The following is a 27,493-nucleotide window of genomic DNA, read 5'->3' on the forward strand; positions in this document are numbered from 1 at the left end:
CCAGCTTCTGCCAACCTAGCAGTTTGAAAGCACGTAAAAATACAAGTAGAAAAATAGGGACCACTACGGTGGGAAGGTAACAGCGTTCCGTGCGCCTTTGGCATCTAGTCATGCCGGCCACATGACCACGGAGACGTCCTCGGACAAGCGCTGGCTCTTTGGCTTTGAAACAGAGATGAGCACCGGCCCCTAGAGTCGGAAACGACTAGAACGTATGTGCGGGGGAACCTTTACCTTTACCTTTAGCCTGAGAAAATAAAGTGACATACCTGAAAAGACATCACACATCAGAAGATTATAAGTCTGTTGCCTATATTTACAGAACAAAAAAATAATGAATGCAAATTATAGGACATCATATTTTGCCAAATGGTATCTAAGAAAAATCTAAGAAAAGAGTAACTATTCCCTTCACAGGATGCACTGAACCTGCTGGGGATACTTTATTTTTGATTACTGTATGGAGCAAGAGCTGGGACGTGATAAACTAAACTAAACTAAAGTAAATGATCCCTTATATGATTTTATACATTTATTTACATAAACTCAAACATGAAATCAGTGTGCATCATTCTCTGATTAAGTTTGCTGTGATACTGGCTCCATGTGCCTATGAACTTATTAACTTACAGTAGATTATTAATACTTAATGAGCAACTAATACAAGACAAATAGTGGGTGTAAAGCTCAGTTCATCATTTCTTTATTATTTATTTAATTTGATTTTGATAGCATTCAACGCCAAAACAACCCTGGACAGTTCACAATACAAAACAGAATGCAGAGAAAGACAAATTAAAAAAATACAATAAGAGAAAGAATACAGTGACAGTTTGAACAAGAGTAGAAGCAGACATGGTTTTTCATAGAAGGGATTACATTAGGGCATTTATAAATGCTTGTATAGATGCCGATAGTAACAATAACAACTACACCATAGGTTAGGTACACCATATCTAGGCTCTGTTTTTCAAATAATACAGGTGAAGTTGATAGATTACTTTTACTTTAGAATTGTGGCAAAAAGTAGGAGGAAGACGTTCTGTGCATGTCACCTTGAATTCTGTACAAAAAATGTACTAGAATGTAAATCAAAGAAATAAATAATACATTATGGCAAGAAACACAGCCATAACATAAATTATCCAGACATTACATTAACAGAGCCATCTACTGGCAACTATTAAAATATGCTAAATGTATTACTCTGAATTAAGGTTTAATATTCAAAATTATTTAAATCAATGCAGAGAAACCACTTTCACCTGTGACAACATCATCCATCATAACTATCTTCCAACAAGTGTCCCTACTGAGAACAGGGAAGGCCAGACTGTTCTGATATTGTTTCTTTGTTGTATTCCCCGTTTCCTCTGATTTCACTGGTTTATTCCCATATATAAAACTATCTGATTGTATACTTGTTTCTTCTGATTTAGGCCATATTCATTATGATTTAGGGTAGATACTTCTGGACTTTTGACACAGTGTAAAAACCTCAACCCTTGAATTTTACTTGTATTGTAACTAATTATACAAACTAATACTTCATAGAAATGTTTTTATCATGAAAATGCTCATCTTCAACCTATTAAAAGAGAAGGTTAGAGTTTATTTTAGTTAATTGGTGGCAATGTACGACCGATTAGAAATCCCTAATTCGTAAAACCCAGCGGATTGCACAAATTATGAAAAACTAGATTTTTCAGAGGCCATTTCCTCGGATTCCCAACATTGCAACTTTTCTAAACTGGAAGCCTACATTTCCCAAACAGCAGTTCTTCCCCGAGGGCCCACTTCCGCCTAAAGTGCAATGCTTTCTGGGACATGCAGTCCGTGCCTAGGTATCAAATGAGACGGCCGCAACGTCGGATTCCCCCAGAATCAGATGATGGTAACACAGTGTACTGTACTATTTGGACATGCAAATTTGGTTTCCCTTTCCGGAAGCAGCGCCTCTAGGGGGATAAGTAACGGGAGCCGGAGTGGGTCAAAAGAATCCGGTGGTAAGTCGAAACAGGATTTTTTTTTTTAGCTTTTGGTGGGCGGGAGGGTATCTTCCTCGCCTTACGCTAGCTCCGGTGTCCTGGACGCGGAGCGGGATTCGAATTTTGCGGGATTCTCTTCGGGAGGAAACAGTCGATTCCGAACCCCGAGCGAAGCTCCCGGTGCGTGGAAGACTCTTTTGCAAGGGGTGATTAATAATCTTCGAGATCGTGGGGCTCGGATGGACCGCGGGAGAGAGAGTGACATTTCTGCAGGGAAAAAAATGCTATTTCGAAGAAAGTTTTCTTTTTTTCCTTATTCAGGAAAGGTCTGAAAGATTGGTGGTGGTGGTGGTGGTTTTTTTAAAAAAAGGTACCGAGAGTCGTCAAAATCACTTTTATTTTGCAAGTCAAGGGGTTTGAAATAGAAGTTTTGATCATCTGGAGACTTGGCTGGGGGCAACGTGTAGCAATGGAGCAAAAGCGAAGTAATTCGTGTGTGACTGAACGGGTTTAACTCAGGGCTGTGTATCTGTGTGTAAGAACTGAATTCAATTGAAATTGAATTCAGTTGAAATTGAAACTAGAAGATCTCCGATTTTTTTGCAAAGATGGTCGGATCTGGAAATTACAGAGCAGTAATTCCAGGAATGAATTTCAATTTGAAGCTGGGGAAAATCCATTTGGTGCGTGTTTTGTTTTTGTTTTTAAATGCTTTTGAAAAAAAGATTGGGAAGTGGCTTGATCTCATTTAGAATGCTTGTTTGGCAAGACACTAGTAGGACACGGTTGTTTTTCTTCATATTCTGCTAAATGCTATGAGTTTATTGCCTATTATCATTCAGCCCACAAATAAATCAAATCATTAGCAAAAAACGTGCTGTTTTAATGCAAAAAACACCTCACCACAAACCTACCTTGAATTTTGGGAGAAGTGGAGCCAAGGAGACATTAGATTTATAACAGTTTGCAAGTTGTCATCTTCACTGGATCTTCACAGTAAACTAACATGAACTTGTATTAATCGGATGGAAACAAGTATCACATATAGAGTACAATGAATATAAGATTAGTTGGCTTTTTTCACATTAATTCCTGTTGATTATGTATTAGATGGGCTTCTCCTTTCTTTGCTTTATTGACATTCATTGCAGGATTTGGAAAGAGAACAAAACAGAGGCCTGACAAGTCCAGATTCAGTCCCTACTATATCTTTCCCTTAAATTTTCCATTACTTCAACCCAAAAGTGAATTAGCATTCCAAAAACTGATTTTTCCCCTCTGTATTACACTCTATAATTTTATATGTTGTATCTTAAATGTGATGATTATTATATACATTGGACAAAATGTGCTTATTTTGGATCTAACATGTAAAGAGAAAGTTAAAATTAATTATAAAGCTTCAGGACATAAGTAATGGCTACTCAAGTTAAAAAGAATGCACTGCAGTGATCAATGTAATCATACAATGTAATCAAACATTGCATACTTGTGTTTTCCAAGATAACGTTATTGAATCCAACAGTACTTAATTTCCAAGGAAATGTATGTAAGATTATAGGCTACTAAGTTATAATTCGAATCTTGTCTTCTCTCATACTAAGTGGTCTTTCTCCTTTTTGAAGGTGGCTATCTTAAGTTTTTTTAACAAAAAGGATGCAAAATCAAATTGAATTAATTGCCTTTGGTGTCAGCATTCAGACCGACTTTCAAAATCACTTCTGTTAAGTTTGCATATAGATCACCTTTTGTATGATCTGCTTAACTCCCAAACTATTGCTTGCATATTACAGATCGCATGCATATTGCATATTGCTTTGAGAAGACAATTGGAAGGCATTATCAATCTATAAGTTCCTGAATAAAGCAATGTAGGCAAAACACTCACACTAGCTGGGGTTTTTTTTTAATCACTGGATTTTTACCATCAGTTTGGCTGTATGGAATTTTTGCTGCTCTTAATAGCCAAGTCCAAAGTTGCTGATTGCAGAATTCTGTAAGACATAAAGGAAATTATACATAAAGAGCATATAAGATCTAATCACGAGGAGTATACTGACCATTTAAAGAGTTGCAAATGCTTTGTTTGATTTATGATCTAATCCAGTGCTTTTTTTGTAAAAGAAAAAGGTGCCGGAACTCACACATGTCATACAACCCGCCTTGCCTGCTCTACAAGGTTCCATCCAAAAAAGGTGCCGGAACTTTGTTCTGAGTGTTCTATGAGAAAAAAAGCCCTGATCTAATCTATATAGCTTCCCTCTTCAGTAAATGTCTTGTATATCAATAATAAATAAATAATAAATTAACTACAAAATACTCAAATATCCAAAGGAGCAATATAGAAACACATAGGTTCATCCAGGGGGTTGTATCCCTACTAGACTCAATGTCTGGGTGGGGGGACAGGTATTCAGTGCCATTTGAATCAATTCATGATTTTCACTTCAAATTTTTACACTCCTAAATGACTTGCCAGGTTACTTAATAGACCATCTGTTCTAGATCATTATGAACAAGTCTAGATATAAAACTTTGCAAATCAGGTTGTTCTAAATATACGGGTTACTGGGGCATGCTAGAAATGGCCATTTTATCTTTCATTCCAAAATTGCAGAATTCATCTCCTTTCTCTTTAACATAATCTGAATTACTTGAATTATGGTTTGGATCACATGATTTTTAATATTGTATTATGTATTAAAGTATATTCTATTGCTAATTTTAATTGGATTATTATTTTGTAAGTGGCAAATCCCATTTATTAGCAAATTGGAATAAAAATCTAGTAATCAAGTAAAACATGATTACTTTCTCCAATTTTCTTAGATTACTGTACTTTCTCCAGTTCGAGGTTTGGACACTGGACAATTTAGCTGAGGAACCTGCTCTGGCAAATACGAGAAGTGAGGAGTTTTGTTTGGCTATTCAAGGCTTATTAAGAGTTCTCCAGACACTTTTTGCACAACTGGAAACATTAGGTTTGAACTTGTCTAAGGAATGGTGAAATCAGGTATTAATCCTGCAACATTTTGTACAATAAAGTTAATGGAACTGAAAATATATTTAAATCGGTAGGGAAAAGGAAAATTTCTGCACAAGATCACTTAAGGCTGCGTGAATTTATTTCATCTCTGAAAATAAGCAGGAACAGTTTCGCAGGTTGCTTGACTTGCAGACCAGTGATCAAGTGGATGTCCTGGACAGATGTGAAAAAGGCAATAAAAGAACCTCAGCAGAGAGATAAATGGTTGTCTGCTATTAACACAACAAAACCATGAATATACAAAAGTCAATCCCCCCACAACTTTTTTTTAAAGATGCTGATGCACTTTATGGCTTTCATGCCACATGGTTTTGAGTAAGAGACACTTCTTGTGCCTTAGCAAAAGGACCAGTCTTTAGGAAAAGTCATATCAGTTTGGTAAATATTTGGAGTGAAAGATGACTTAGCAAAGTAGAAAGGCTAATCCCGATACTTTCAATAACATATCTGGATGTGGGGTAATTTTCATTCTCTTAAAGTTGTTTAGGGCTAGTCTTGCAGAACAAAGTGTTTATGTTTCCGTCTCTTTGTGTTTCATACTTCCTTTAGGCACGTTCTTTTTATTTGCATCTCAACCTGCTTCATACAATTTGGATTGGGATAGAACCCAACTTTTTAAAATAGAGCATTAATATTGATAAGCCTTGAGTTTTGCTGTGAACCGAATAGGCATAATATAAAACGGTGTTCCTTGTACAGCAATTCAAATATTTTCCTCTGCCTTCCAATTAGCCTTTAGGTGATCTCAGTTGCACAACCACACATACGTGCACACTGGATAGTTTATTGTGGAGTAGAGAGCAGTTGGAGGACATTATGTTTTATTTAGCTTTGCATGATAATTTTACTGTTGTATATTTGGAATCAAATGCTTTTTATTATTTATTCATAGAACTTACAATTGCTTTTCTCTATGCAAGTGGATGTTCTTGAGGTTTTATTTCCCTTCCTGGTCATAATGGATGCAAGTACCTAATACAAGCATCCAGTTCTGCTCTGAATAATGATGGCTGGTCTTACTCCTTTCTTTTTGCAGGAACAAAATCATTAAGGTCCTTGAGATAGTGATGGCTATTCCTCATGAATCTGAATATGGAGGCCACTGGAACAGATGAAGTAGAGAAAATAAAATCAAAGTTTGTATCTGCATGGCATAATATGAAATATGGTAAGTGAAATGTAATAGACTTTTTAAGTCTTACTTAAAAAGTTAGCAAAATAATGCAGGTTAGCTTTTGCTGACCAATAGTATATTTACTCAAATGACTGAAATATGCTAAGGTTATTAGTGCCGGTTCAGGTGAAACACATCAGCAAGAGAAGGAAAGGGAATTTGTTCAGAAGAGATAATGAGGGAGAAAAATAGTCAATTTCATGATTTAAGTTTGAATGAACTCATAAGCAGCCAAGTGAGTAAAATATTTCAGTTCTGCTTTTACTTAATCCAGTTTAGTGTCGTATTGAAATTAACACTAGGAGCTAGTGTAGAGCAGGAATCCCCACCTTTAGGGGATGGTGAATATGTTTGGAATTTTGGAACAAATTCTGGATGCCTTCACAAAATGGCTGCCAAGCATGACATAAAATCAGTTAGAAAGCACAGATTTGTCAGAACAGTCATTCAGCACTTAGTATTATGCAAAATATAGGTAAAATCAGAATGAAAAAGAAGCTTGGATTTAAATAAAAATGTAACTATAATCATACTATAATAAATATGATTAGTCCACATATATTTAGTAGCTTTAATAAAAAAGTTAATTTGGAAAATCTCTATAGGCCATGTCTAAAGCTTTCAGATTCAGATGTAACCTTTAGGACTTTTACTGATTATTTACCATCGTGAAGATTACTACTTTGCACTCTTGCAATCCTAACACGTTCTTAGTTCTAATCATAACAGGAAGTTGGCTATTTTTGAAGACTGTTTTTATGTTCACACAATATTCAATAGGTGGAAAAATTAAATTTGATTCTTGTTCTCATAAGAAATTAACAGTTGGGTACTGTATGGCAGTGAAAGCTGGACCATAAGAAAGGCTGAGCGCCAAAGAATTGAAGCCTTTGAACTATGGTGCTGGAGAAGACTCCTGCAAGTCCCTTGGACTGCAAGGCGATCAAACCGGTCAGTCCTAGAGGAGATCAACCCTGACTGCTCTTTAGAAGGCCAGATCCTGAAGCTAAAACTCAAATACTTTGGCCACCTAATGAGAAGGAAGGACTCACTGGAGAAGAGCCTAATGCTGGGAATGGTTGAGGGCAAGAGAAGAAGGGGACAACAGAGAATGAGGTGGCTGGATGGAGTCACTGAAGCAGTAGGCGTGAGCTTAAATGGACTCCAGAAGATGGTAGAGGACAGGAAGGCCTGGAGGAACATTGTCCATAGGGTCGCGATGGGTCGGACACGACTTCGCAACTAACAACAACAACTAATTGAAGAGAATATTTATAGCTTAGGGTTGAACTGGTGGAGTCTTTGATCCTCTCTGAGTTTGGTTGTTTTCTTGCAGTGGTTTCATTATCCAGCTAGACAACATCTTTGATGCTAGAAGGGAGCGGGGTTTGCTCTTTGTAGCTTGTCTTGTCAGTGTTGGTGGACATGCTTTCTCCTTTGTAATTCTTTGATTAGGCTATTATTAACTGCCTAACTGTCTGAGTTCCTTGATCCAACACTTTGAGGTGATTGCTATTCAAGCATAGATACTCTTAACCAGCTTCAGATTTTCTTTGTTTACTAACTTCCTGGTTCAGCAACCATTTGAAGATGCCACGCTGAAAAAAATATGGCCAATGCCTGCATTTACGACCTTTGCAGTATCCCTCACTCACATGATTGCCATTACAGTGAGTACACACTGTCCTCTACCTGACTTGAAGTTTTTCTTTCCCCTGTTGCAAAGGAGAAAGATTGGAAAGGAAGGGATAATAAGAGAGTAAGCAGGCATACAATGGGGAATACACCAGACTGCACAGTGCTTTTGTAATTGCTGGCTGCAGCACATTGCTTTCAGTGTGTATTCCTCATTAAACCAATGATTTATTAGTGGCATAAGTTTAAAACATTACAGAAATAAATGTGGATAATATATTTTTAAAAATGGAGTGTAGAACTGGAGAATCCTACTTTGAGCAGTGAATGACCTTAGCAATATATATATATTTTTTCTGGGTTTATTGGACATTAAGAGTTGCTTGATGGCAAGATAGGCAACATGTAAATTTAATAAATAAATAACTAATCCAAGAATGTTTTTAAAGGATGGCTGTCAGCTTTTCTATGTCAAAGATGCAATAAATTTGAAGGAAGTTAGGTAGTCATGTTATGAGTGTGTTTTGTAATTCTTTTTTAGTTAGAAGTTATTATAATGAACCAGTAACTTGACAGACATTTACAAGACAAAAGTATCAGTAAAATAGTAAATTATGTACTAGAAATTTGAAATGTCTCAATTCATAAAGAACTTTTGATATATTGGACTGTTACAAAAAGGTGGCTATTTACTCCTGAAATAAATTTTGTGTGCTAGACTATAAAAGTTGTTTTGATGAAATTTGTAAACTTTCAGCCTTTGAATTAGCTTTGTATTGAAGAAGAGGCGAGACCAGACAATTTTCTATGTTCTTATGAATCATAACGAAGAATTAAAAACAACAAAATATGACCTTGATGCACCAACTGTCTAACATATTTGTTAATGGAATTTTTGTGGGGGTTGATTATTTTTGCTTAGTTGCTCATTTGCAGGTTTTCTCCCCAAGAGGCTTTTTAATCTATTCACTCTTTTAATTTCTCTCTCTCTCTTATTTGTTTGTCTGTTTTTATCCTGCCTTTATTATTTTTGTAAAGCACTCAAGGTATCATACTCCTTCCTCCTCCTTTCCCACCACAACAACAACCCTATGAGGGCAAGTTGGACTGAGAGAGATTGATGGCCCAAAGTCACCATTGGTTTTCCATGCCTAAAGCAGGACTAGAATTCAGTCTCTCCTAGTTTCTAGTCTGGTGCCTTAGTCATTTCTTTAGAGTAATTGAGACAGGGGCATGGGGTAAATAAAAAATCAAGATGGTGACTGTACTCATGCAATCAACACCCTTTTTCCATGATGCATATAAAAAGGGGCAGAGTTTTAATTCTGTGGCTATTATCATGACAGTGAGCATCGGTGGGGGGGATTTTTTTATTAAATACTTATATGGTTTTTATGTAAGGTTGCATATATGTGTGTGTGTGTGTGTGTATAGTTACAATTAATATTTCTTAAAATTTAATTTTTTTAAAGAGAAACTGCTTTAGAGAATGAAAGAAAGAAATATTTGTTTAGAGAATTAAGTTGGTTTGAGGCTTAATTATGATATTTTGAAAACTAAGCCACACCTTCCTTCTCTCCCATCTTTAAAAGATGCTAGAATGTTTCAGATTAAAATGGAAAGCTCCTATTTTTAATTTCCTTAATCATTTTTTTTTACTCGATCTAGATGGAGCAGCTTTTAAAAAAATCTGTGTTTGTCTTTATTTGTAGGCTGGGTACTGAAAACCAAAACTTACTTTAGCAGAAATTCTCCTGTCTTTTTGCTGGGAAAATGCTACCATTTCAAGAGTGATGGTATGTGTACCTAATTTTAAATCCAAGTGGCTGTTGGTTTTGGTTCTTACATTTATGTAACAAAACCTTGCATTTTATTTTTGCGGGAGCTTCTGAAAATACTTGAATATTAGATCAGTTCAGATACATGCACACCTCCTGAGGGTGGGGGGGAACTGCAAAAGAAGTTGGAAACATACACAACTCCTTAAGGTGATCACTGAATCTGTTCTGAGGAGGAAAAGTTCTTTCCCAAGAAGGGTTTGTAGGGTTAAGACGGCTTTTATAATCAACTCAAAGCAGTGCTTTATCTGAATCTTATTTATCTTATGAAGAGAAGAATGCGGAGACTTTTAACAAGGTCCTTGAATTCTGCTAAAAGAGCATGTCCTTGCTCTTTGCTGAAAACTCTTTATCGTTCTTCCAGTGGCTGCATCTGTAAAAGCTATTTTCATTTACAGTTATAGAAAATGGCCTTTTCTTACAATAGGATGTACAATGTTAGTAAACTGGGGATAATGTGTTCCATGTTTTCATTTTTTTTACAACATGTATGCGTGATGTCTCTCTTACAGAGCCCAGTGACCAGTCACCAAATGGTTCCTGTGATGACATGACAGATGAAAGCTTTTCAAGAAATGTCGAAGAGTTCCGTAAAGACTTTATTTCTAGAATATGGTTGACTTACAGGGAAGAATTTCCCCAAATCAGGGGTTCGGTTTTAACCACAGACTGTGGCTGGGGCTGTACTTTGAGGACTGGCCAAATGCTTCTGGCTCAAGGACTTATTCTCCACTTTCTTGGTAGAGGTAAGTTACCAAGATTTGTGTGAAAGAAAGTGTTTATTCTTGATAAACAGTTGAGGAGGCTTCTCATATCAGAGTTTCTAACCAACACTCTGAAAGAATTGAAGTATAAACTATTTAACTTCAGTTAAATCTTAGTACTATCTCATAGACAGTTAATGCTAACTGTCTTGGTTAATATGAAATTATAAGGATAAAATATTTGACAATAATTACCATAATTTTTTTCTCTTGAATGGGTGTTTTGCGGATGTTGTTGCGTTGCTGACTTAAGCTTCATATTATTGTACATTTATGCATTTAATTTAATTGAAATGCTTATTGTAGAATTGCTAAATTATCCATATGCAGCATTTGCTTATGGAATAACTAACTTTAATATTTAATATGAAACGAGACAACAAAGACGTAGAAATCTTCTTAAATAACTTAATGTCAGAACAAACTAACTTTCACTAAGCTATAATGTTTTTAATCCTATCACAGATTGGACTTGGGCCAATGCCTTTGTCCTTGAGAATCCAGAATCTGAATCATGGACAAGTCAGACAGTAAAAAAGCTCACAGCATCTCTTGAAACATCACTTATAGGAGAAAGAGAATTCAGGAGCCAGTCAACTCATCCTAAAAGTCCAATACGCAAGCAGGGAACTGAAGAAAGTGTGGATGAGCAGTATCACCGAAGAATTATCTCTTGGTTTGGCGATTCACCATTTGCCAATTTTGGCTTGCATCGGCTGATAGAATATGGAAAGAACTCTGGAAAAATAGCTGGAGACTGGTATGGGCCAGCAGTGGTAGCGCACCTTTTGAGGTAAAAACAAAACTCTGGACAAAACAAATTTGGTTTTTAAAAAATAGACCTTTAACAATGTGTCCTGATTATTTAGGGACGCGGTGGCTCAGTGGGTTAGGACACTGAGCTTGTCGATCAGAAGGTCGGCAGTTTGGCGGGTCGAATCCCGAGTGCCGTGTAACAGAGTGAGCGCCTGTTACTCATGCCAGCTTCTGCCAACCTAGCAGTTTGAAAGCACGTAAAAATGCAAGTAGGAAAATAGGGACCACTACGGTGGGAAGGTAACAGTGTTCCATGCGCATTTGGCGTCTAGTCATGCCGGCCACATGACCATGGAGACATCTTCGGACAAGCGCTGGCTCTTCGGTTTTGAAATGGAGATGAGCACCAGCCCCTAGAGTTGGAAACGACTAGCATGCATGTGCGGGGGGAACCTTTACCTTTACTTTTTACCTGATTATTTATAATTCAATCATGAAAAAATGTCGCAGGAACATGAAAGTATTGAAGAACTTCTGTCCAATTTCCAATTCCTGAAATGTTCCCGTAGGGCCTCCGGATGAGAAACTTAACCAGATGCATCACAAACTTAGCCTTTAACTACACTATTTTTAATGATGTATTATAAAAACTAGCACCTCTTTTAACCTTGAAATATACCTACATTGTAGACTTCCTGTTTTAATATACTGATAGTGTAATTGAACTGTCAGATTAAAACTTATATTTTCAAACATATCAATATATTCTCATGAGACGTTAAGTGTATAGGGTTAGTAATAATTACATCTAAATAAAAAAAAGGGTCCAACATTCAGCCTAGTCTTTTTATATGAAAGTCAAATTTTGGAGTATAGATTGTGATTATATACCATTGTTTTGGACAATATTTTTATTTTTATAGTTTTATGTTTTGCAATTTTACAGTCATCTAATGAGAAGAATCTAAAATCCAGGTGTAATTTTAAATATCTGTGAAAATTTATTTATTTTATTTTTTTATTTATTTTATTGGATTTATATACCGCCCTTCTCCCGAAGGACTCGGAGCGGTGTACAGGGCAGTTAAAACACAATATACAAGGTTAAAAATAAATTAAATTAAATTAGCCCCAACAAGTAAATCACATTCTAAAAATTTAAAATCCCAAAAAAATGCAGGGTGCGCATGGTTTTGTATAGCAAGAACAGTCTCCTTGAATGAAACTGGTAAAATAATGTAATGTCTGAGAGTTGAAGTTATTTATGTAGCCTGTTACATTTGTAAAAGTAACTAATGAAATTAGCACAGAAATTTGTTAACTGTTCTCCCACAATTTTGGTTGATAATTTACATATTCAGTTGTCATATTATATGTTTTTGGTAACAATTTCATTGGCCATTTTTTCATTGAAGGCCTGTTCTTTCCCTCTTCAACCTTAGAGTTAAAAATAAAAACTTGTGCTTCTTTGGAATTGTTTTGTTATAACAAATAGTATAACAAACCTATCCATAGTGACATGGAAGCCGTTAAAATCATAAATCCATTTACGGAAACAGGTTGTATGTTTAGATTTTTACCTTGGGATTGTTTCATTGATTGACTATCTTTGCTTTTATGTCTGTAGTATATGTATGTGTACATATGTATGTACGTATATATGTCTACTTTTTGTTTCTTTGTACATATATGGATACAACATGATAAATCTAATAATGTATTGGCCTTTTTTTAAAAAAAACCCTTTTTTCTTTTATCACATTTTACAGTCTAAATCACATGTGTTTACATTTGTAATCTTTTAAAGCTGGCTTTTCAAACTTTTGTGGCTTTTTCTAAAAAAACACTTCCTGAGGACTGTATAGCTTTAATTCCTTTTGTGGCTTACCTGAAATGTGTCTGTCATGTATACCTTTAGGAAAGCAATTGAAAAAGCAAGGGACCCAGAATTACAAGGAATAACCATCTACGTTGCTCAAGACTGTACGGGTAAGATAAAGTGTATTATGTACTTGATCATTCTTCAAAATATTTCCCAAACTTTCATCGAGAGCCTAAAAATGTAATACTAGAATCAAAGTTTCCTAGGTCAGATGAATAGCTTTTCCTGGTGTAAGGCTGTCTTTTAAAACTAGACTGGGAGTGTTCCATCTTATATAATTCTTAAAGAATTATATTCTTGCAGTTACAAACTTAGTCTTGTAGACTTGTATGTGTCCTAGACTACGAAGGGAAAAGTATACACTTACAGTTTTCTGTATCAAGCCATTATAAAATTGCATCTGACAGAATTTTCTATTCAAAACAGATTAAAACACTTTAAATAAATTCAGCAGGAGCTTATGGTCACTTCAGTGTTTGACTGAAAAAGCTAGCAAATCTTCTGCTATTTTACTTAGGAAAGTAAAGTACATTAGGATCACATTAACCATTTAACAGTCATTGGGTGGAACGTGGGATGTTGCGTGAACACCAACAGTGAGTTTATAAGTGCCCCGAAGGCACCGATTTTAGCTCAAAACAGAGCTATGCCTGAACTCCTAGTGAAGAAACTTCCCTGTGTCTGTTGTGATTCAGTGTCAGTCTGTGCTCCCTGCAGCTGAGTCTGAGGAATCTGAGGAGGAGGAGGAGGGGTTTGGAGAGCCTTCAGTGTCGGAGGGAAGCTCTGATGCACTGCAGGACTCTCAGCCTGGCCCCTCCAGTCGTGTTCCTCATGAGGCTCAGCTGTGTGAGGAGGAGGTGTCGGACTCAGAGGAGTCACAGCTGAATTTGTTCAGAGATGCTAGAAGCAGAAGGCAATCCAGCAGAGCAGAGCAGAGAAAATCTATGGGGCAACTCAGTGAAAGGAGGAGAAGGCATTGAGAAGCCACGCCTTGGGACAGATAATAAAAGGGGAAGGTGTGGGCAGTGCTGGTTGCTGAAGGCAATTGTTGATAGACATTCGAAGAGAATCCTGGTCTGTTCTTGCTAATCTGGTTGACTCTTGTTTGATGTTTTGAATCATTTATTGAAGAAAATATTCTGCTGCTTTTTTGTTTGAAAGACTTGATCATTTTGGAACTGTAAATTTGGGTTGGGTTTTTTCCAGCCTACTAATTTGTCAAAAGGAAAAAGGGGTTGTCTCTGTCACACAAACAGGGCCAGTCATAGGCTGGAACAGAACAGTGTCACCTACACTTCTTATGGAGTATTAACTATCCTTTATGACATCTGTGAAACACAAGGGGATAAATCCAGGATCTGCATTCGTAGAATTTAGTTTCTTTTTGCCTTCTGAAGGAGGCAGAGACCATTGGGTTAGCCCAATGTCTGGAAACAAGGCAACATGTCATAGGGCTTAAGAGTCCTAAACAATGATAATTGCTGCATGGACTTCTAAGTTTTTAAATAATATTTGAAAAAGAAATGTGACTGAATGTGGATGCACATTCTGATTTGCCTAGAGGCTGTGCATGCTCTCAATTTCTTTAAAATCTGGTCTTAAAATGGTCTTCTAAGCTCATTGGCTCTGTTTTGGACTCGTTCTTTTTCTTGCAATATGTTATTATTATTTTTTTATCTCGTGTCTTGCCTACATACAATAATTATGCTGCCAATTTTAGGGGTGAAATGTTTAATGTAGAATCCCAGCAGTATCTGCAAATAATGTGGGTTGGGTGTCAAAGTCAGCAAGGTTTTTTTGTCGCAAATCAAACAACCCTGTCTATTTTGTTTGTAGGTCGATGTTGCATGCAAGTACAAAAGGAATGGGCTTGTATAGCAACATTCATCTGCCATCTTGTCAGTCTCAACACACATACGCATGGTGCAGGTCTCTGCTAAAGCCATCACTGGTTGGTGGCATTTGTTGCATTTTCACACATCAGTGCACACCAATAAAGTGAAACGACAAGATGTTTTTTCTGCCTACAAATTTATTCTAAAAGATGTTTTTATATTCTTGACAAAGCAACTCAGTTTACACTTAAAATGCATTTCAATAAAGCTTGCTTACTTTTGTTTCTCTTTTCAAGTTTACAAGTCGGATGTTATTGATGCTCTCTGCTCTTTCATGGATTCTGAAAAGACAAGCGTCAAATCTGTTATTATATTAATTCCCGTCAGGCTTGGTGGTGAACGGACCAATATGGAATACTTGGAGTTTGTGAAGGTATGAAATGAGTCAGTCACTTTTCAGAGTGGGACATTAAATGGCAAGAAGATTGAAAGTGGTAATTAACCTATTAATAATTGAAATTTCAGTATACGGTCATGATTGAAAATCCTAAGTATTAAAAGTAAGCTAGTACAGCTATTCCAGAACCTAAATAGCTGTCTTCCTGCTACAGAGTTCACCATAAAAACTGAACTTGCTTCACACTTTTTTGGCGATTCCTTCAGAGATCAGATAGCTTCCAACTTTTCCCCCCCCATAAAATGTAAAGATTATTATTTCCAGTATCATCAGCAATGGGCCATCTCTGAAATTGATGTTTCTGTTACCTCTAGTTCTAGATTTTGGGCACATTGAATGATAAAGACTACTCTGTGCATTTGTTAGGTACACAGATTCGTATTAGAGGTTCGGCAAAGTGTTTTGCTTCTTGAGCCAAGGATTTGGGAATAGAGGGCAAATTAAGTTAGAAAACTATTGGTAGTGAAAAAAATAGGGGATTGTACCCTTCTTTCAGTGTATCTGGTCTTATTAATTATTTGCCTTACTAAGTCTAAGTTCTTTACTATATAGGTAGTTCATATCCTTCTGTCAGTTTATTTGTAGACTTTCCTATCTCCTGCAACCCCGTCCCCCTTATCCTTTGAAAAAAGAGTTCTAAAAATGAATTTGGAAAATAATTTAACCTTGCCCTGTAAAAATACCCCGAGCCAGTTGAGGCCTAAGGATAGAGAGAGCATAGAAGCTATTTCAGCAGGGATTCTTCTGACTTTTCAATCTCCTTGGAAGGGTTTAATATTGGGATTTGACTCTTTTGTACATTGTCCAGAATTCTTGAATGTGCTTTAAATATTATAAATAAACAGGAAAGAAGAAAAAACACTCTTCACTTTCGTTCTCACGTAAGAAGCCATGTCGTTATTCACGAGTTGTTGAAGATGCAACAGGAAAATACAACAGGAGCCATTTGGCATTTTCTATCATTTAGTAGCTATCATGTAAGACAAGGAGAGCTGTAACACTCACACAATTACAGCATATGTTGATATTTTGCTTGATAATTATAAGCACCACGAAAACCTAATATTCTAATAGAATTTGCTTGAAAGGGTCAAGTTAGTTGGGAGAAAGCAATTTTGCCAACTGTTATATTTGGATTTTTAGTCTTTTTTTTTAAAAGTGGGCTTATTCTGTTAAATGAAAGCAAGACAGCACGTATCTAAAGAATCTTTTGGTTCTCTAGGAGCCGGAAGTCTGGAATTAAAAGAATGGTAAGGCAGACAGAAGTTGTAAGAATGCCATACTCTTTTTTTTATTAGCATCCCGTAGGATAACAGTCAAAGAAATGAAGATGGTGACGAGGAGAATGGGAGGAAAAGGGTGGAGACAGATTTAACAGATGCTAGATCTTTTTCATCTATAGCCTGCAAAGATAAAATGGACTGTAACTTCCTTTTTTGATTAATAGCTATTACAGGGGCCAGAACTCCACAGATTCTTGGGCTAACAAATCTCTATTTTATGGTCTTACCCTAGGGCAGGGGTCTGCAACATTGATAATGCTGTCTGAGGAATTCTGGGAGCTGAAGTCCACAAGTCTTAAAGTTGTCAAGGTTGCAGACTCCTGCCCTAGGATGTTTTCTATGATTTCCTGTTGCATTTAAAAAGGTGCAATCCAGAGCTTGTGAATGGAGGATTTATTATTCCCTTTTGTAAAAGATTCTATTTATACATAGGCATTTGCATATTGAATACTTCATTATTCTTTATCAGCCAAAAATAAAGAGTTCCTGTTTGCGCACTGAAGGATTTGCAAACAGCTTGCATTGTTGTCAAATCAAAGGCCACAGGTCTAAACTTGTTACATTGCAATCTCCTGCCATAAAAGTCTAAATTTCAGTTAATCTACTCTTATAAAACAGGGAATTTTGAGCCTCGACTACTGCATTGGCATTATCGGAGGCAAACCTAAGCAGTCATATTACTTTGCTGGATTTCAAGGTTAGTGTTTTAATGTGTGTGTGTGTGTGTGTGTGTGTCCCTCTATCTCTGTTCCAAGACCTTTGGAGTTATTATAAGCCCCCGCAGAAAGAAAAATGATTAAAACAGCAGAGATTTCTTTATTAATTTATCAGACCCACCAAAGTCCAGTCATTTGTCATTTACCCCACGTTATAATTAGATTCTGTAAAAATATGTATAATTTTCTTTGTTGCACAAACAAGGCATAATTTATCTCTTCCATCAAACTCCCTGAGCCTTTCCCTGCTTACTACCTGGCAGATCCTAGTTACGTATTTATCCTTTAGTAGTTTAAATGGTGCAAATTGATGACCAAATGACAAGCAAGTATGTTCTCCTTGTCACGATGAGGAAATACGATGCATTTTTCATAGGCAAAATCAAGGTGTATATAATTGTGTGTTTGTAAAAGTAATTTTATCTCCAAAAATTAAATGACAGTCTTATCACTTTATCAAAATTCTGCTTCTACAAGCATATTTGATTATGCAGAAGTTAATCCGCCCTGCAAAAACCTCAAGTCAATGAATATACCCTGGCAGACAGTGACTTGCTAAGGGGACTCTTTCCCCCCCCCCACCTCCTCCTGTTCTGCATAGAAATTGGATTGTAAGCAGTGTAATAATATGGTGTTTTTTGAATTACTTGTCTTTTGTTTTGTCCTTGTAGACGACAGCTTGATTTACATGGATCCTCATTATTGCCAGTCTTTTGTAGATGTCAGCGTAAAGGATTTCCCCCTTGAGGTAGGATGGATAAAGAACAGGACTGTTTTCTTCATGGATGAACCAAACACTAATTATTAAATCACCCCTTCCACCTCCTCTTCCTCTTAAATCTAGAGTAGCCAAAAAAAGAAAAGAAAAGAAAAGAAAAAGAGATCCACCTCTGTCAAATGTTGATCCTTTATATATAATATCAAATACACCTCCATAGTTTTTTGGGAGGTTGCCTGGCTCACATTTTTAACTTGAGAGAATCCCACCTCTTACAAGGAGTCTGTTGTGTTAGCAGCGCAGTCTCTATCCCGTGACTTTCCTCCCTCTAGGTTAGTTTGTACTGTGCTGCAGTTAGTAGAGTTTCAAATGTTGGATATCCAATTGCACTGCAATAGAGATGAGACTCACTGGAGAAAAGCCTAATGCTGGGAAAGATCGAGGGCAATAGAAGAAGGGGACGACAGAGAATGAGGTGGCTGGATGGAGTCACTGAAGCAGTAGGCGTGAGCTTAAATGGACTCCAGAAGATGGTAGAGGACAGAAAGGCCTGGAGGAATGTTGTCCATAGGGTCGCGATGGGTCGGACACGACTTCGCAGCTAACAACAACAACAACAGAGATGAGAGTCTTCCCAGGTGTTTGACACAAATACGTTCATAAATGTTTTAACCCAAAGTCAAGTGCTCCAAGTGCTAATATTACTTTAATAGGAAAGCTATTTCTTCCTCACTGATACAAAGATGCTCAGTAGAAGGCTGGAAAGTACTAGGCAAGAAAACAAGCAGTGCTACCTGCTGAAGTCTCCAAACAAAGTTGTAGATATAAAATCTACCAATTAATGCATATGTTGCTTCCGTTCATTGCCCCCAGACTGGTAGTTGCTGAGTTGCACATTAAATGTGCAGGCCTCTGTTATGCAGAGATCTTTGGCCTATGGGAGTAGGCCATGAACAGATGGGACGGAGAGTCTTGTGTATATTGTGTCCTTTGAAATGTGTATATATTTGTGGGTGTATTTGTACAGGGAAAATTGTACAAGATTGGCTTATGATTCTACTTCATAATTTTTGCATAGAGGTGGTCTGCTTTTAGTAAGACCCAGTGCGGAACTTCACTTAGATCTTATAGTGGTGCTGATGTATCTCCTTGATACTATGCCTCAGAGAACTGTCCCCAGCTATGTTGCCGGCTGTTCTAATACTCTTTGCAGTGAATTTTAAGTTCTAGGGCAATCCTGCTTCTCTCTTTAAAACTAAAAAAATGGACTCATCTCAGTTGATCAACTTAAGTTTGTCCTTCAGTTATTTGTAGCTTTTCAAGCTTAGATATTTCCACCAGAAAACTTCATTGAATTAAATTGCACAATTACCTTTGAATTTGAATGTAATAATGGCATATATATCAAATTAGTCTGCCAACCGTTGAGTTTTTCAGATATTTTTGAAATCATCTCAGCTTCTTCTGTGCCACAGTTAAGAAATGGCTATCTAAACTTTTTGAGATATGAAGACAAAATGCTAATTTAGTTTTCAGTGCAAGAAATCTCTCTGAAACCAGATAGCATTTGATCACATAATGAAGCAAATTCTAAAGTAGCTAAAATATTCAAATTTCTTTCTAGAAGCAAATTAGTTTTCCTATTGCAGGCTTGTGGTACTCTGTCAACTGTACACTGTACAAATGGAAAGTATAGGTTATTAATATAATTTTTCAATCACCCACTACATTAATGATTGATCCAAAAACATATCAATTAGTAGCAATTATTATCACTACATATTAATAATGTAACAGAAACATTACACAATGAGAAACTAATTTGATTTCTGTATATACAGCATTTCCCTCATTGTGCTAATTGTGTTTTTTTATTTCTATTTTCCAATTCACTGTAATTAATAGCTTCTCAAAAAAAAATCTCAAAATGTCCTTTAGGAAGTTTGCCACTCCATTAGGAAATCTTTGCTGGCTGCTGTGTTTTTAGTCCAGTATTCTAATTTAATACTGCCTTTACTGATTGGCTGAAAATCTCTGGGATTTCAAATAAAAGACTTCCAGATTCCATTCTCCCTTTCACAGAGAGGAGAACGTGGAGTGGGCCTTAAATATCTTGTACTAGAAACATTATCATTGATAGCGAGCATTAAAATAACAGTTTGCACATTTAAATGGGGACTGAATAATGGAAGAAAAATGGAAAAAAATGAATCAAGACACACACTCTGAAGAATTCTGCCAGCATGTCTGTTCCCCCACCTCAATGTTATCCCACATTGTAGGTGGCTGAAATATTATTTGAGAAGCAAACGGAGGGTAGCATAACTTTTTTTTCCCCTGTTGAAAGCCTAACCATCTGTTGCATATAAATATTTGCTAACCACCCAGGGACATTTGTATCATAGGTTTTTTCTGATGCTTATTAACCATTTAAAAAGATTATATGTCACTTGCAGTCTTTCCATTGCCCTTCTCCAAAGAAGATGTCGTTTAAAAAAATGGATCCAAGTTGTACCATAGGATTGTATTGTCCTGACATGCAAGGTTTTGAAAGAGCTGCTGAAGAAATAACTAAGGTAAATATTTAGATGAAGAAAACAACGTCATTCTCATTTGCTCGGTTGTATTTTATTCATTTCAATTATACCAGTAGAACTTAAATTGCTGTCATAGTATGAACAGCACTACCCCAAAATAACCTCGACTCTGGCTTGTTGTGATCCTGTTAAATTGTTGCAAATAAAACCTGCAAAAGTGAGTTAGTAAAGTCTCAAGTAAAGGATTCAGTAACAAGCAGAGTAACTGTAGCAAAAACTGATATGTTTGCAGAGCATTATGTCTTTCTCTTATTGAAATTTAACTACATTTTAAAGTGCACTTTGAAGTGACTGTATTATGACAGAATATGAATGTAGAAGATATTTCATCCAAGTTAAATTATTTCTGATACCGTAAGATAGTCTTTCCTAACATGGTACCCTCTAAATGTCCTGGGGCTGCAGCTTTGAATTCTGAGTGTTCTGGTTCTAGCAAATCTAGCAGCTTCCAGATTGAGTAAAACTGGTTTAATTCAATCCTTCTCCCTCGCAAGTCGAGGTTTATCCCACCAGGTGGCAGCATTTAAACAAAAATATATCTACAAAAAAATAATCCCTTTTCCAGTCATTAGAGCCTGAAGAAGTGTATTGTGACAATCAATTTCTCTGGGAGGATTTTAAATGGAAATATTAAATCAAATAAATTGTAGATTATTTCTTCATTAGTTGAAGTATGTTCATTACATTTACACTTTAATAAATATCGTTATGGTGTTTTAGCGCCACGTTAAAAGTAAGTATTTCCCAGAACCACATAAGCATTTGTTTTAGTGCATTCAGAAAAAAATTAAAATAGTTTTACTTAAGACATGGAAAGAAAGCTGCTACTATATTCTTGCACTAAAATATTTCATTTTCACTTTATCCACGCTTTTTCATATCTACTAATCTCTTCATTTTCCTCAAGCTGTCATATATGATTTATTTTGCCCAGTTGTATTAGAGAATTCTGGGACAATTAAATGGACTTTAATTTTGTACTTTTATTTTCTTCTTTCAGTTTACATGGTATATCACTTCTATAAAATTCAGAGCTATTATGTTTACTTATTTATTAGATTTAAGCATTAAGAAGCCAAATTGCAAAGGTCAAAATAATATACTATGAGTACTTTTTAGTATCTCACACCGATTCAGACTTGCTTTTTTAAATTATTTGATATTTAAATCAATATATTGTCAAACCTGGGGGGAGGGAGGGGAAGTAAAATGTATGCTTTAAAAAACAGGTGAAAAAACCCAGGTAAAGTTATTTTTAACTTTTTTTAATAGAACTTCTTGGGGTGTAGGGAGGTAGAGAAAGTGCCTATTTAGGACTGGAAAGTTCATTATTGAGATGACATTTGAATTAGGGACTTTAAAGCTTACAGTTTGTACTGGCAAACTCCCACTAGCTTTCAGATATGAGAATTCTGTCTCTGGAAGGGAGCAACATTTAAAATTACTTTTCCTCAGAATTTTTTCCCCATGTTTTTCTAGCTTTCTGGTTGGAGAATAACATTTTATATACGATTCATTCTAAAATCGTCTGTGTGAGAAAAATAGCTGTATTAGAAACCAGCCATTGATCAGAAATATAGAAAGGTCTAATTTTATTAAGGAGTGCCTTAATAAAAGAAAAATTATTCTACAAGTGCAAAAACATCAGATCTGGGGTTTATTTTAAAGTAATCATAGCCACAGCTAGGACTGTGTTCTCATCCTGGGGGACACATTTCTTTGCTTCATTTTTGAAAGCCAGGTTATAGCCTGGATATTTTTAATCCAGAGAAACTCAGAACTATGTGCCAAATGTTTGGAGAATGTCAAAAAGAGACCATTAATGTGGTTTTCTGTTGGGTAAATGAGTTTCACATCATTGGTGGTTTATAAAGCTGTCATGTATCTTAAGAGCCATCAGTATAGGGAGAATGAAATATTAGTACAATTATTTCCATAAAAGCAGCTACTGAATATTGTACTGTCCTAAGTTGCCATACATTTTCTTTAAACTTAATATTTATAGGATGGAGTAATTAACTGAAGAAAGTAGAAGCCTCATCTTGTGACTCGGATAGCATGTATTGCTAGAATAAACTCAATTTACATTGTCTGGCTAAGTGATCTGTAATGTGGCAGCTATCCCTGATCAAAGAGTAACGTGGTAGAGAGACACTTAATAGGTGGCGGCTGTCAAGTTATAAGACACCTGTCAATTAATAGGAGGGGTTAGCCACCAGCTAATTTCACAGGCTACCAAGCAGGCATCAGAATGCCATGAACTTTTGTTATTGATGGGAACTGAATTGATCCAGTAGCCAAGCAATAAAAAGTCTGTACCTAATTATCATGTCCCTTGAGATCCTTTGCCATCAACCTCCACCTTAAAAATTTCCCTTTCCGATTCTCCTTTTTATTCTTATTCCTCAATCCTGCTACTACTTCCATATTATCTGGATGATACGATTCAAGAATAGTGGAATGAAGTTTAAAACTGAAGAGCCCAATAAAATTCATAGAATTGGATTTTACCTTCAGACAATTTTCCAGGAGCATGTTGGTTCCTTCTAAAACATTTTATCCCATTTGAATAGTTCGATTTTTTTTCAATATTTTTTTCAGATTAATATTGCTGTTAATATTTTTCGGATATAGATTTGACCAATCCCTTATGCTCCTTATCTGTAGACTAATTTAGTTTTATAAGTTATTGAAACCATTTATGCAATTTAGATTAAAATTCTAGCAGCCTCCAAAGCCGATGCAGAATAGTAAATACGAGTGACAATATTGTTGATTCAATTTTGCCATGCCCAAGAAGTGATTAAATGTTGCCTTTAATGGGAAATATTTGTTGACTTCATTGTCATTATAAATATGGCTTACAGTGTGCACTTTGCTGAGGAGGAACATGAGGAGGAATATGAGATGAAACAAATAAAATTGAAAGGAAGATGTGCATTAAACGATTGTGCATTTTGCTTCAAACTGATATGCTTAGACTCTTGGCATTGGTCTTCTAATTCATGTTCTTTTTTCCAATACATTTCACTGTAGATTTTGAAATCCTCGTCTAAAGAGAAATATCCCTTGTTTACTTTTGTAAACGGACATTCCAGAGACTACGATTTTGTGGCGAGTCCAGTCCAGGAAGAGAAGACAATGTTCTCCGAAGATGAACACAAAACGTTGGCGTGTTTTAACAATGAAGACTTTGTCTTGCTATGAGGACATTTTTATTTATTCATGGAAAATGATTTTATGCTCAGTCTTTACAGATGCTACAAAATGGTTTAACTAAAAGCTACAGGCAACATAAACACAATTAAAAGTAATTAATAAAAACGTGTGGCAATAAGCAGTAGACTACTAAGGACTATCATCAATGATCAGTTTTTCAAAACTTGTTTTCTGACTTCCAACAAAAGGAATCCTAGAGTTTAAGACTAGGCACCACTGCCCAGTAATCTTTGCTTTGCATAACCATGCACAATACTTCAGCTGGCAAGTGACACAGAATAGACACTCAGTGGTGACTCAAGTCTAACCTGCAAGATTAGAATCATCAGTTTTTCCAGCAGCTGAATTCCAGGACATATTAAGCCCAAACTGTCCAAATTCTGTTAGTCTAAGTAACAATGAAAAAAAAGTAAAAAAGATGGAAAATTGAACAGGAGGAATTCCTTATATGAACCACATAAAGCCATATCACATGGACCCTTTAATTAAATATTAGTTTTAATTGATAAAAATGTATAGTTTACCAAACAAAGCGTCTATTGGCATATAATTAATAAGAACAGATTTATAATTAATATGTCAAAAAGCTTAGGAATGAGTAATTCTGTTCCTGGTGGTTAAAAGAATAAACTAAAAGGAACCCAGAACCTGTACTGTGAAAGTAATTAAACTTAATGAAAGACAATAAAAGACAATCAATGTTGAAGGCCTACAGTGTTCAATGTTGATGTTGTACTCAGGCACATCTTAACAATTTGCTCAGCATAATAGTCAGGTTTAGCCCATTCTAAGCATACTTCATAAATTGTACAGCATCTTCCATACATTTGGTTTCTGCACCAGACGTCTTTGACCGGTGCTATCACACAGCAGAAAAAAGGGATACACCTTATATTATAGCAATAGGTATGTTTCCTGGCCCAGGGGCATTAGAAAGTCAAGAAATGCCTCAAGAACTTCTGACACCTGTTTAGGGCAGGTGACTTAAGGACAGATGTCAGTTCTGAGCTGTCCTACCTACTGTAGTGGATCTCTAATCCTATAGTCTGCATTTATAGTAAATACACTGACATAGCCATTTTACAGTGTTGCTTTGCAAATCAACACTGAACTGCATGGATTTCTTTAAAGCAGTATAATTACTGCAGGTGACATCCTGGGGACCATCTGTCCTAAGAGTGCACTACTGTAAAAAATATGCTAGGATGATCATTTTAGCTAATAGGTAAGTAGCATTTAGATGTATCAAAGTGATCTTTGTGGTACTGTATCCGCCTGCTCCAACAGATTCAGGGAAATGGTAGCATTTGAAGAGAAATGATGTTTCCTTGAGTATCCTTCAAATCTATTGAATATGTTCTGAAAGAATCAAATATGTTTTAAAACATTTTAAAATGTATATACAGGAGCAACATTTTATTAGTAGGCCAATATAATGGCAGGCAATAAAAGGATACTGAGCTTGTTGAGATATGGTTAATTGTTGATGCTTTGGGCTTGTTCTCTCATATTTCCATTTTCCCCACAATTTCTCTTTTGAATTCAGATCAGTTCTTGACTTCAAAAGGATTCATTGCAATGCTATTGTCTTTCTACTAAGGTACACGGGGTATTTTAAAAATATTTTTGATAATGCTTGATAAGAGCCTAGGACTGAAGTATCCCAAGGACCATGAAGTGGTTCAACTGATCCTCACTTAACTAATTTAAGATAAAGGAATTGGTTAGTTTGTAAGAGAGCATACCAGTTTGTTGGAAACCAATACTTAGAATGTTGTGTTGTTAAAAAACCTAAGCTTAATGTGCATAAAGAACCAGGGAATCAAAATGTTAGTGTTATTTTGTGTCAATCCCTACAATGTTTAATGGATGTAATCATGGAATTCTAGGCAGAGTATTGTGGTCAAATGTATTTTTACTTTTTACCAGTGATGCTTTTGTAATTGTAAGCTGAAGAGTAAGTAAAGATTATTATTTAACAGTATGATCTTATAATGACTACTCATTACTGTTGTAATTGAAATTTAACAAGAAATTTTAATATAATATTGGCCCCGTCCTCTCATTTTGCTACTGTTAAACTATAGCCTATAATATTGGATACAGATAATGGTTGGATGGGAGTTCTGCTTAATTTTTTACCTCCAAGTGCAATTTGGATATCTATCCTCTTAACGTCAAAATCCTTAAATATAAATCTAAAAGTGTGGAGTGAGCCAGCAGCCGACATACAGGTATATTACAGCACGATTTTGTGAAATTTTATAGATCTTTGCATCTCTGGAAGAACTGATACCTTATATAAACAAGATTTCATTTCATTTAAACTGTGAGTTTAAAATGCAGATTTTTTTTCCTTCAAGGAATGATTTCATTCTATTTTCTAAAGAAATAAGCAGTTTCTTGTAACCAATATTAACATTCTGACAGAGCTGATTAACTGAATAGCTATATTACTTTTTATATGAATAGCAAAAAAAAAAGTTTATAGAAGCTTAGCTCAAGAACATGTCTTGAAATTAGGCCTAATGCTGAAGAATGGAAATCTTACAGATTTCTTACAGATTTAAAACAGCTGGATTAAGTAAACTTGGAAGTCATGCAAGGCAATCCTGTGGTTATTTTGAACAAGAAGAGTTCCACAGTTTTGTAGCATGATTTACATCATAAAGTATATTTAAGGATTACAGATTTAAATGTGTTTGGCTGTTCCTGCTTTTAAGATGAAATGGTCTATGCATTGCTCTGTGGAACAGATCTATTCATTTTTTATCTCCGCATTTCCCATATGGATGTCCAAGTAAGGATAGCTACTTGGTACATACAATTAAAAAAAATAATCAAGAGACCAATGGATTAACAAAAAGATTGTTGTACGTATATTATATCAAGGGTAAAAGTGCAAACTGATAGAAAAGACACCAGAATCTTTAATTAAATATGGATTTCACAGCTACATTTATGTTCAGTATCTGTTTCACCAATGAGGATTTGTAGGAAATACTTGTGCATATAGAAGTGCAACTAAAGACAACTTCCTGTTTGGCAGTCATCGGGAAAACTGGGAAAAGGCGGTGCTCGGCTTTCCAGCTTGGTTTTTCTTCGTCTAGCGACCCTTAAAAGGTCATAAAGTTGCCCTGGAGGGGCAATGAAGGAGGAGGGATACTTCAGGAGCTCAGATCAGGGGGCATCCGATCGGAGCGAACTGTAGGACCCTCTGGAAAAATGAAGGAAAAGGCTGCCAAGATCTAGCAGCCATAGGCGTCTCCAGCAGGAAAGAAAAGGACTATAAATCAGCGGAATTCCAACTGCGTGCTGAAGCTGGGTGAGCAAGATTTTCTCTTTCCTTCTCCTTGAGGATTATAAATGTTGTGCCCCTGATGGGAAAGGGCTGAAAAGTAAAGACCCCCAGAAGGATTAAAGTTCAAAGCGACGAGCAATTATAAAGAGGGGCAAAGACTCTTTGTTAAAAATATCGGACATTGATAAATAAGCTAAGGAGGACATCTAGTGGCGAAAGAAGAACGAAATTTCTGATATACTGTGAGAATTGAAAAAAATGTCGTGGACTGAAGTAACCTTGAC

The 27,493-nt window shown here is 36.0% G+C and overlaps 1 protein-coding gene across 3 annotated transcripts; it reads left to right on the forward strand.

The window, feature by feature from the left end:
* The first annotated feature begins 1,956 nt into the window (after nucleotides 1–1,956).
* On the forward strand, nucleotides 1,957–25,892 carry ATG4C (autophagy related 4C cysteine peptidase). 3 transcript variants are annotated; one of them, XM_081325790.1, is made up of 12 exons: nucleotides 1,957–2,006; nucleotides 4,818–4,894; nucleotides 6,071–6,202; nucleotides 9,556–9,639; nucleotides 10,194–10,427; nucleotides 10,911–11,238; nucleotides 13,120–13,190; nucleotides 15,215–15,351; nucleotides 17,277–17,355; nucleotides 18,046–18,122; nucleotides 20,549–20,668; nucleotides 23,726–25,892. In XM_081325790.1, exons 3-12 carry the CDS (start codon nucleotides 6,115–6,117, stop codon nucleotides 23,894–23,896), a joined length of 1,389 nt encoding a protein of 462 aa, XP_081181916.1. In that variant the 5' UTR covers nucleotides 1,957–2,006; nucleotides 4,818–4,894; nucleotides 6,071–6,114; the 3' UTR covers nucleotides 23,897–25,892. The 3 variants fall into 3 exon arrangements, with proteins under 3 accessions (XP_081181916.1, XP_081181917.1, XP_081181915.1); XM_081325791.1 differs by lacking the exon at nucleotides 4,818–4,894 and having other exon boundaries at nucleotides 1,994–2,006; XM_081325789.1 differs by lacking the exon at nucleotides 1,957–2,006 and having other exon boundaries at nucleotides 4,825–5,001.
* Nucleotides 25,893–27,493: the final 1,601 nt, after the last annotated feature.

This window comes from Vipera berus (assembly GCF_964194415.1).
Source record: "Vipera berus genome assembly, chromosome: 3".
Classification (NCBI taxonomy): domain Eukaryota; kingdom Metazoa; phylum Chordata; class Lepidosauria; order Squamata; family Viperidae; genus Vipera; species Vipera berus.